This window comes from Blennius ocellaris (genome assembly GCF_963422515.1).
Source record: "Blennius ocellaris genome assembly, chromosome: 15".
Lineage (NCBI taxonomy): Eukaryota > Metazoa > Chordata > Actinopteri > Blenniiformes > Blenniidae > Blennius > Blennius ocellaris.
The window spans coordinates 1935871-1948231 of record NC_137664.1 but is presented as its reverse complement, the minus strand read 5'-3'; the positions used below and the strand labels follow the sequence as shown (position 1 = coordinate 1948231).

Here is a 12361-nt window from a genome sequence, read left to right as displayed (position 1 = left end):
CCCCCAAGCTTAAATAACAGTCTGAACTTTTCCTCAAATACCACGTCGGGATTTCCAACATCCATGACGACGACACTCTGATGTGTCCTTGAAGCGCCATTTCGACGGCGCGCCGTGGTGCTAACGCTCAACGGAAAGAAAACTCAGATTTTTATACATAATCGAGTAGCTTTGGTGCAATTTGATCCAATATTCTAGCCGTGATTGATGCCGTATGCTGCTGTGCCGCAACCCCACTGAGAAAACCACTTCCTGTTTCTGTGCTGGAATGAGGAAGCAACTTAATCCCTTATTTTTTTTTTTGTAATTACACACCAGTACACACTAGTACACACCAGTACACACTACTCAAACTGCGAATATTCAGCTACACAGAACGCAGAAGATCTGAGACAGCGGCTCGACATTCTGCACTGCGCTTGAGTTAAGAAAAAAAGTTTAAAAAAAACACAACCGCACATTAAATGGACGAAATCAAACCGTCTCTCTCACACACACACGCACATACACACACACACACGTACACACACGCGGCTTAAAACAGACATACACAAAGTTAAGCTTCAGTTAATTGCTTCCATTGTAGAGGAGTGTCAGCAGCATCTGTGCAGTCCTGCAGTCATCCTGGAGAGGATAATCCCGGATACTGAGGCGGCCAACGATAACTCGCACTCGACAACAAACACACACACACACACACACACACGCACACACGCACACGCATAGCTGCACAGAGGTCTGAGCAGTGGAGCATCGCGGTCGGTGAGACCTGCCGGCGCTCCAGGCGTCCTTAGAAGTCGACGCCGAGCAGGGAGGAGGGAGGTTAGCACCCCCCCACCCCCCCTTTCAAAAACAACCACAGCTCCAACCCCCGCCTCTGAATAATTCAGCCACATGTTGTCGTCTGCAGCCGGCGGCCATATGTCGGAGTGTGTGAGGAACCAGGAGGCTGCAGCTTCTGGTTCTGATGAGTGACGACCCTCATCCAGCTGCAGGACACACGCACACACACACACGCGCGCGCCCACACACACACACACACACACACACACACACACACACACACACACACACACACACACACACACACACACACACACACACACACACACACACACACACACACACACACACACACACACACACACACACACACACACACACACACACACACACACGTAATTAAAGAAACTATATTTTTCTACTCATATTCCACCTTTAGCAATTAATTAATTTAATTAATTTCATGCACGTGACAATTCAAGTGCACATATATACCTGTACATGAACCCTAAACATTTGTACTTTAGAAAATTTTTTTTTACACAATATAGGTAATCTATATTTCATCATACATACATCACACCTGAATTTGTTTGAAATTTTGAGCCGTAAGTCGCATTTTGTTTTTTTCAAACAAATATTTTACGTAAAAACACGAAGATTTTGCAGACGTTTGGCCCGTTTCCACAACAACGGCACTCGCACACACTGAAAATGACAACTTTTCGAAAATTCTTGGACTCCATCGACATGTAAATGGGAAATAATGCAACTTTTCGGAGACCCATCACCACGGAAACGGTGTAAAAACGCAAGCTGGAAAATCAAGCCGTGATTCCGTCTCCGTGGGAAACTTTTTAGAAACAGTCTCCATGGAACTGGGGGGGGGGGGGGTGGTTTTGAAAACATTACGACTCCGTCTCTCAGGTGGTAAACTTGAAAGATTCCAAAAGACTTAACGGTTTGAGTTTTTTTTTTCTTGACCGAGCAGCAAACAAGTCTTTAAACACTTTAAGCCGTCCCTAAACGCATCACTGAGAATTTCCCAAAACTGTCGTCAGATCCTCACTCAAAAATTTACAAAAACCCAAATGACGGACTTTCTGAACGGTCCATAAACGCCTCACAAGCGCTGCATTAAAGTTGGTCAAACACTAAAGCTGACATTTCGTAATGTGCATCACTAAAATAAAAAATAAAAAATAGAAATTAAAAAACTCCGATGACCGACACTCTGAAGCCTCATTGAACGCATCTCAGATAATATGCCGGATTAAAAAAAAAAAAAAAAACGGAAAAAAAACGTAGCAGTACAGTTTTAAAATGTATTGATTTCTATGTTCAGCATCGACTGTAAAAAAAAAAAAAAAAAAACGTCTTTTACTTATCCGTCTGATCAATCGCCATCACCCTGCACCCCCCCCCCCCCCCCCCCTCCCTCCGACTCTTTTGCAAACCGTTTCATTGACGTGTGCATTTTATTTTCTGAAAAGCTCGACACGACTTCCTACATCGATTCCGGAGACTCTAGGGAGACGACGGTTTCGTTCGCTATGCACAAATCCACCTAAAGTGGCTCGTTTTTTTTTTTTTTTTTTTTTTTTAATGCAGAGAGCGGAAAAAAAAAAACGCCGACGGTCTGGAGTTTGAAGGATCGGAGGGGAGTTTGATTTGGAGCCGGATCGTTTATCTGCAAACAAAATGCCGTTCGGATGAAGGACGACGGCTTTGTGGGATTTGTGATGAGTCAGCAAATCCCGTAAAAAGGCAGATTAAAAGATCAAAGTGACAATGTGCTAACCTTTCTACCAACCGTGCGTGTGTGTGTGTGTCAGCTACTTTTCTTTCCCCTTCCCTCACTATTAAGCAGCATAGCATGCTAATGCTAATGTTTCTCCGTCTCCTGTTAAAAAAATAGCAACTAGCCTAACATGCTAACACTAATGCTATAACACAAAACACGACATATAATTCACAGAAAATACTTTTTTCCCCCCTGAACGTGTCAGGAATTGAACCGACTTGCAGTTTTTAGCGCTCTGGTGAGTATCCAGGGCAGCAGGAAGAAGTGAGCGGCTCTGCAGAGCGGAAGAGTGGAGGAAGACGTGGCGTTTGACTCTTTGACACGTTTTTAATAACCAGAAAGATTTTTTTTTTGTGTGCCCCCATTACGCCTGAACCCGACAGCTCATGGCTGTTTTATTCCGCCGCCGCCGCCGCCTCAGATCTCGGAATCTAATTAAATGCAACAAGACAAGGGTTTTTTTTTTTTTTAAAAGAAGTCCCTTCTCACAGTGGTAATTATAATTCAATGATAACATGGTTTTTTAATGCGATCTAATGGAGCGACGTGACTCCGGGAGTCTCTGCAGGTGAGTTGTGACGCGCCGCCGGGCTGATCTCTCACCTGCAGCCGTCTGGAGGGAAGGAAAGCTTTTACTTTGGGTTTTTTTTTGTTTTTTCAAACCGACACAGCACTTCCACAAGGGGTGCCGCCAAATTAGCATTTTATGCCTCTAAAAACACGTCAAGTCAGGCTCCGTTTACACATTTTCAAGTCAAATTGGAAAACTTTTGTTGGAGCTCGGAGCCGCTGGAAAACACAATTAAAAAAGAAAAAGAAAAAGAAAAAAATGCTCCGACTCCGTCTCTGTGGAAATGATTACTTGTTCTGCACATGCTCAGTAGAGACAATCGGAACAATGTTTCCTCCGTGGTGTCATGACTCCCGGTCCAGGTTCTCCTGGGACAATGTAGTTTTATTTTGACAGTCACCTTATTAACAATCCAACTTGGTCGTTTTATTTTTACAGTCACGGTAATAAGAATCTAACTTGGTAGTTTTATTTTGACAGTCACCGTTTTACAATCCAATTTGGTGGTTTTATTTTGACAGACACCATAACAACAATGCAACTTGGTAGTTTTATTTTGACAGTCACCGTTTTACAATCCAATTTGGTGGTTTTATTTTGACAGACACCATAACAACAAGGCAACTTGGTAGTTTTATTTTGACAGTCACCGTATTACAATCCAACTTGGTAGTTTTATTTTTACAGTCACGGTAATAAGAATCCAACTTGGTGGTTTTATTTTGACAGTCACCATAATAACAATCCAACTTGGTAGTTTTACTTTGACAGTCACCGTATTAACAATCCAACCTGGTAGTTTTATTTTGACAGTCACCGTAATAACAATCCAACCTGGTAGTTTTATTTTGACAGTCACCACATTAACAATCCAACTTGTCCACTAGAATGTCCGTGTTCTACCATTGTTAATGCTAACAGCGTTTTAATCTGTAGTTTCCTTATAAAAAGAAACAACAGCGCCGACTCATGGCCCAACATGCTAACGACATCATTCACAGCGGTTCTGCCGTTTCCATGTAAACTGTTTTTTCTCCTAAGAACATCACGTAAACATGGCCTAAATATTAACGTTCTACAATTCTGTACTAAATAATGAGCTGAAAGCATTTCAAAAGCCGCCGAGCCGCGATGATGAGAAACACGACGTTAGCGCTTCATTAGCGGCACAGCGATCGGTACGCCGGCGCTAATCAGCAGTTTGTATTCCGGGGAGCGCTCCCAGAAACGAAAGGTTAAACCTCTCTAAGCCCACCTGTGCCGCCACCGCCGCCGCCGCCGCCGGGACGAGAGCGGCGCTGATTAAAAACGGGGTCACCTCCAAACTTCCTCCCGCTTTCTGTCGCCACTCGTTCCTGCTTTTGTCTCACAGGAACGCCGCTTTTGAATTACGCCGCCCGCGAACACATTCAGACAATTTGAGGTCGAAAAATACTTTGAAATAAAAAAAAGAGAGAAGAAAGTAAACAACCAGCATGTTTGCAGTCGGATTTATCGATATTTAAAACACATTACCGAAGCGCAGAACCGTCGCCAACGCCACATTTGTCACCATGGAAACCAATAGACTTTAATAGAAGGTTACGTGATCCACCACGCCGCTCCTTGCGTTACTCGTCGTGGTCGTTTTGAATTACTTCACGTTTGACACCGATGTACAACGCGTACAAACATTCTTGGGGCGCCCACCCCCCCCCCCCTCCCCCGACCACCGACCGGGGTAGTGACATCACCGCATCATGTGACATATCGGAGGAGAGGGAATGGAAAACTGAACATTCTGGCGTCGGTTCGACATCAGCGGGACAGAAACGGAATACGTAATGGTGAAGATACTTGTTTGACCTTTTTGTGATTTCGACCTTTGACTCGGTCGCGCTCAGAATTTAAAAGGAACCTGAACCTCTGAATATTTCATTAAAACTTGGGTCAATAGCTTTTGAGAGAAGGTGGTAAAAAAATACACACGTACAAGCCAGGAAATAAACAAATGCAGACAAAAAAACATAACTGTTTTGTTTCCAACTTTTGTTGGTGAAGGTAATTACGTTGATTCCCAGTTCCGGTAAAAATTAATTAACCTTTCAGTGCGTGGAAGTGAACTGCTAATTATATGTAGATATGATGGATAATTTTAAAAGTTCTATACTTATTTCTCGTCCTTGATTTCACAGTATCGTCTTGATCAAGATTTAAAAAGGTTATCTTAAGAGTTTTCCCCAAGCAAAATGTACCTTTCATCTCAAATTTAGTGTTCATAACTCATATTTGGCCTCCATTGTTTACAGTGTGAATGTGGTGGAGACCAAAAGCTGAGCAAAAAATACAAAAAACAAAACGAGTCACGAGTTGTTTTTTTTTTTTTTTTAACAATTCTGTTTTTACAACTATTTATCCTGGAAACATGGCTATAGGTTAGCATTCTTAAACGTAGCATTAGAAATAAAGATATTTTAACCCTGAAAAAGCTCAAGTCCTTCTGACAGCAACTTGTGAGTTTTCTATAGAGAGATTCTGTCCCGTCATTGGTTTGGGGCGACAATGAAGTCTATCTATCTATATCTATATCCAGCATCGTTACCATGTGCAGTATTTGTTACACACCTCTACCTACATACTGCTGCTTCAAAAGATTTTTTTGCACACTTCATTCATAGTTTCCATTTCCTGTTAAATTCATATTTTTCAAGTATACGATAAATTTGGCTTCTTTTATTATATTGTATAATCAGTGTATAGTTGTATATATACATGTATATATACATGTATATACAGTGTATATATTGTATTTTTGTTTGTGCTTCTTTCAGTACATTGTATATTTTGCTACTTTCAGTATATTTTGTATTGCGCTTCTTTCAGTACATTGTATATTTGGCTTCTTTCAGTACATTGTATATTTTGCTACTTTCAGTACATTGTATATTTTGCTACTTTCAGTATATTTTGTATTGCGCTTCATTCAGTACATTGTATATTTGGCTTCTTTCAGTACATTGTATATTTTGCTACTTTCAGTATATTGTATATTTTGCTACTTTCAGTATATTTTGTATTGCGCTTCATTCAGTACATTGTATATTTGGCTTCTTTCAGTACATTGTATATTTGGCTTCTTTCAGTACATTGTATATTTTGCTTCTTTCAGTATATTGTATATTTTGCTACTTTCAGTATATTGTATATTTTGCTACTTTCAGTATATTTTGTATTGCGCTTCTTTCAGTACATTGTATATTTGGCTTCTTTCAGTACATTGTATATTTTGCTACTTTCAGTATATTGTATATTTTGCTACTTTCAGTATATTTTGTATTGCGCTTCTTTCAGTACATTGTATATTTTGCTACTTTCAGTATATTGTATATTTTGCTACTTTCAGTATATTTTGTATTGCGCTTCATTCAGTACATTGTATATTTGGCTTCTTTCAGTACATTGTATATTTGGCTTCTTTCAGTACATTGTATATTTTGCTTCTTTCAGTACATTGTATATTTGGCTTCTTTCAGTACATTGTATATTTGGCTTCTTTCAGTATATTGTATATTTTGCTACGTTCAGTATATTGTATATTTTGCTACTTTCAGTATATTTTGTATTGCGCCTCTTTCAGTACATTGTATATTTGGCTTCTTTCAGTACATTGTATATTTTGCTACTTTCAGTATATTTTGTATTGCGCTTCTTTCAGTACATTGTATATTTGGCTTCTTTCAGTACATTGTATTTTTGGCTTCTTTCAGTACATTGTATATTTTGCTACTTTCAGTACATTGTATATTTTGCTACTTTCAGTATATTTTGTATTGCGCTTCTTTCAGTACATTGTATATTTTGCTACTTTCAGTATATTGTATATTTTGCTACTTTCAGTATATTTTGTATTGCGCTTCATTCAGTACATTGTATATTTGGCTTCTTTCAGTACATTGTATATTTTGCTACTTTCAGTATATTGTATATTTTGCTACTTTCAGTATATTGTATATTTTGCTACTTTCAGTATATTTTGTATTGCGCTTCATTCAGTACATTGTATATTTGGCTTCTTTCAGTACATTGTATATTTTGCTTCTTTCAGTATATTGTATATTTTGCTACTTTCAGTATATTTTGTATTGCGCTTCTTTCAGTACATTGTATATTTGGCTTCTTTCAGTACATTGTATATTTTGCTACTTTCAGTATATTGTATATTTTGCTACTTTCAGTATATTTTGTATTGCGCTTCTTTCAGTACATTGTATATTTTGCTACTTTCAGTACATTGTATATTTTGCTACTTTCAGTATATTGTATATTTTGCTACTTTCAGTATATTTTGTATTGCGCTTCATTCAGTACATTGTATATTTGGCTTCTTTCAGTACATTGTATATTTGGCTTCTTTCAGTATATTTTGTATTGCGCTTCTTTCAGTACATTGTATATTTTGCTTCTTTCAGTACGTTGTATATTTTGCTTCTTTCAGTATATTGTATATTTTGCTACTTTCAGTACATTGTATATCTGGCTTCTTTCAGTACATTGTATATTTTGCTCCGTTTACCACACTGATTCCTGTAACAATGTGATTTTCAGCATCGCGGGCTGAACAATCCAATCTGAAGCAAATCTACAAAACAAAACCACAGAAAGCCGGAGCGTGGCCCCGGGGGAGGGGGGGGGGGGACAGAACAGCCTCAGAGAGCTGGAAGAGCCTCACGTTGTCGGGAACAGTTTGATATTCCGAGCGGCTCTTCCTCAAACTTCCCCTCCGACGCCGAGTTGGCAACCAAACCTCCGAAAGTTTGCAGCCCGGGGATCTGCTGGAGTAATGAGTCCCAGCTTATTCTAGCCAGAGGAAACTCTCCCTCTCTCTCTCCCCCCCCTCTCTCTCTCTCACACACCGAGGACGAGGAAGACGAGCGGGGAGGTGATGTGATGAGAGGAGAAAGGCGGATTAGAAGATGGACGGTGGTCGGAGGACGGAGGAGAGGATCTATCTCTCCTCAGACGAGGGCGTCTCGGCGGCGAGCGAATCTCCACCGTCGGCCTGTCTTTCAACGCAGATTACATCTCTCACCCCGAGAAACCCGAGCACACACACACACAACAATCTGTGCATTAAAAAACAACACACACACACACACACACACACACACAAGTGAACACATGCGGCTGTGACATTACATCTCTGGTGGGGAAGCTCATTAAACACAATCCCCGACCGAGAGATGAAACCAGTGAGGCAGCACATGTCAATGAGTACGTGTGTGTGTGTGTGTAGGTACATGTATGTGTGTGTGTGTGTGTTTGTGTGTGTGTGTGTGTGTGTGTGTGTGTGTAGAAGATCGAACACTTGTACATGAGCACGGGGACAGACAGGAGTGACGAGGATTAACAAGAAAACTGAAGCCTGCTGGGAAGTGATTGGTGTGTGTGTGTGTGTGTGTGTGTGTGTGTGTGTGTGTGTGTGTGTGTGTGTGTGTGTGTGTGTGTGTGTGTGTGTGTGTGTGCGTCAGGAGGACATTTTCCTTATTGTGACGGTTGGACCTTGAAGGTCGAAGGAGTCTGTTTTTTGTTTTTTTTTTCTCCTTCTATTTTTTTTAACGGCCTCCACACGCCGCAGCGAAGTAAAAGTCACACAGGTCACGTTGACAATTTTCTGCCCAAACAAAAGCAGAAAATAAAAACGACTTCGGTCCAGTAAAAGCTAAATTTATTGATTTCCTTTAGTTTGGTTTTTTTTTCCCTCGAAAGAAAAAAAAAGGGCAGAAAAAATAAGAAGAAATGTTGATTCAAAATAAAGGCTGGTCTATTCGCGACTCCTTGGATTTCTAGTGACGGTAGATGGGAGTTCACGCGTTCAAACTCAAACCTCGGAGAGAATTAAATACATCGCAAGTTACACCGACGGTCAATTAGAACCTCTGAATCACGTCAAAATAATTAAAAGAGCAACGTTTGCAACGTTTACAACGTTCGCCTCGAGTATAATTATGTTTTCCAAATGTCTGTTATAATGCAATTATGGGCTAAAACACATATAATGAGTCAAAACCAGCCACGGGAATGAAAGTGTGGGCGCTTGTTGTCAATCACAATATAAAGAGATGTGAAATTCAAACCGGAGACGTAAAAATAGATCAGATTCCCAATTAAGACAGAAAAACAAGCAAAAAAAAGCCACAAAAGACCAAAATGGGAATTAAAGTGTGACTATTTGTTGTCGATCGCAACGGGACAGAATGCAAAATGATGCAGAAAGGACACAGAAATGGCCAATGAATCGTAAAATGAACAGAAAACGGCAACAAGCTAGTAAAAAAGATCTCAAATATACGAAACACAAATGACCTCAAAGATCTAGTTATAATAAGAATCCACCCCAAAAGGTTGAAAACACCGAGAATGCACAAGAAATGAGCAGAAATATACAAAAATGACCAAAATAAAGCACAAAAATATGAAGAAAAAAAACTAATTCCCTAAAACTGATCAGAAAATAATGTACAAATTACCACTAAAAACTCAAAGCAGATGAAAATCGGCCACTAAGAGACGAAAACACTGTAAAAAATGACAAGAATGAAGCAAAGTACTGCAACAAATGGAGTCTAAAAAAACCCAAAATGAATGGAAACTGATCTGCATGAGGCAAAGTGATCAAGGAAAAGCAAAAAAGGAGAAAGAAAACAGGAAAAATATCCATAAAATGACTAAAAGAGGTGCAAAAGTAACAACAGTGATCAAAACAAGAGAAACGAAAAAGCAAAAACAGATACAAGCCAACGTCTCTGCATCGCCGAGAGCTCAAGATGTAAACAAACAAACGATCCAATCCCGACAAACAGAGAGAATCCATTAACGTTCGACGGCGGCGTGGCGAGACGTCGCCGATAAATCGATTTTCACAAACATCACGCTTCCCGATCTGGATCAACGTTCAGGCCAAGAAGAACAGGAAAAAAAATCACAATAATCTAAAGTAATGGCGCCTGTTCACGTAGGTTAACACATCAAGGTTCTTCCACTAGTTCTGTGACTCTTCTACTCTCAACCCTGCCCCCTAATGGCCACTGGTGGTACTGCAATGTTTGCTCTATATCAAAAAAACAAATGTAAAGAATGTAGAGTACAAACGCAAACGCTGAGCGCAAATGAATGTTCACTTTCAACGATTGTAGCTTATATATATATATGTATATATATTTAAGATCACACTTTTTGAAAAAAGGGTTAATTGCAAGTTGTATATAAAAGTTTTTCTTCTCGTTAATTCAGGTTTTCAGAATATATTTGTTTTTCTTTTACTCCATTGTGCCGTTTGAAACCAGAATTCCGATGCATTGATCCCATGAGAAAACCTGGAGCGTGTGAAGTCCCTGCAGATCACCAAGGTCACCCCCCCCCCCCCCCCCCGCACATACGCACGAGCACACGCACGAACACACGCACACACTGTTTAAAAAAAACCCAACCTCCACTCCTCTTCCTTCAGAGGAAACCTGGAAAACGTCCATCTGCCAGCCTCAAACATCAACTTTGCTGCGTGCACGCGCTCAGACTGGAGGAATCCCCCCCCTCCCTCAATCCATCCATCCACCCCCCCTCCTCCTCCTCCTCCTCCTCCATCCATCCATCCATCCTCCTCCTCACGTCTCCTCGTGCGTGTTTAAGAAAGGGAAAGAAAAAAAAAAACGTCTGCAGAGCTTGTTGACAGGTGATTTCTCTCTCTCTCTCTCTCTCTCTTCCTTTCTCTCTCCCTCTCTCCCCCCACGCTTGATCGCGGCTCCCACGCACACGCGTGGGCTCCGGTCCACATGGCGCGTGCGTTGTGCCAAACTGGGTTGCGCGCACAGTAAATAGCCCGCAACGGCGTTTTATTTCTAGACTTCAAAGACACACACACACACACACATAAATAAACACACACACACACTCTTTTCTCTCTCCCATCCTACGAGATTTGATCCACAACAAGCCGAGGGATCCCCTGGAAGGACGACTTTCAAAATCATCAATATGAGGAGGAATTTTTTTGGGGGTTGTTTTTTTTTTCTTTCTTTTTTTTCTCCTCCTTCAAAACGACGTGCGTAAAAAAAAAAAACGAGCCGTTACCTCCCGACGCGCCGCCGCTCCACAGCAGTCCGATCCACAGCAGCGCGGGGAGCCGGTACCGGAGCGGCATGGCGGCGGCACCGGGGCCGGTCCAGACGCAGCAGGGGGGGTGGGTGGGGGGGTACCGGAGGAGGAGGAGGAGGAGGAGGAACCGGGGGGGGAAGGAGAGGGTGGGCTCAGCGGGGCGCGCGGTGCTCTGCTGCAGTCAGGAGCCGTCGGAAGAGGCTCCGCATGTCAGAGCAGCTTCCTCCAGACTCCCGAGCTGTCCTCCTCCTCTCCTCTCCTCTCCTGTCCTGTCCTCTCCCTCCCTCCCTCACTCTCTCTCTCTCCTCCTCCTCCTCTCTCGCTCTCTCTCACCCGCCCCTCCTCTCTCTCTCTCTAACACACACATAAACACACACAGAAAGCCTGACCTTAATGATAATGAAACTTTTGCTGTGTGTGTGTGTGTGTGTGTGTGTGTGTGTGTGTGTGTGTGTGTGTGTGTGTGTGTGTGTGTGTGTGTGTGTGAGCACTACACTGATAAAAATATTCCACTGCATCTTCTGGCACAGATAAGGCAACTTTTTGCAGAATTTATTTATGTCGCGCGCGCACACACACACACACACACACACACACACACACACACACACACACACACACACACACACACACACACACACACACACACACACACACACACACACACACACACACACACACACACACACACACACTAACAAGGTTATTCTTGTGGACAGAGACCAGGCGGGATTGTTGTTACTGTGACTGTCAAAATAAAAGCACCAAAACCAGAAAAAAGTGGAAGAAGGGATGGAGGGATGGAGGGATGGATACGACAACTTGGTAACACAACCACCAATGATCAGAGAATTGAATCTGTGAAATCAACAATAAAAATTCAAGCTAGTCGTCTCGCCACTAATACATCGAGCAATGAAGTCAAAAATATTTGTTCAAACTACCAGACATTCGTTTTCAGAGCGTGAATAATTTAAGTCACTTTTTTAAAAATTCATCCACACAACAAAAAAAAAAAATCTCATTATCTTTACACCGTTTAATTCGCTGTTTTAAAACACCAAATACTAGAA

The 12361-nt window shown here is 41.5% G+C and overlaps 1 protein-coding gene across 1 annotated transcript in view; it reads right to left on the bottom strand.

Moving 5' to 3' along the window:
- Window positions 1–11334, bottom strand: part of sez6l (seizure related 6 homolog (mouse)-like) — a gene marked incomplete at both ends in the record, with an annotated part of 60620 nt that extends 49286 nt beyond the window's left edge. The window contains 1 exon segment of the mRNA XM_080509863.1: window positions 11265–11334. Within this exon segment, the coding sequence (XP_080365989.1) occupies window positions 11265–11334 (70 nt within the window).
- Between the last annotated feature and the right edge of the window lie 1027 nt (window positions 11335–12361).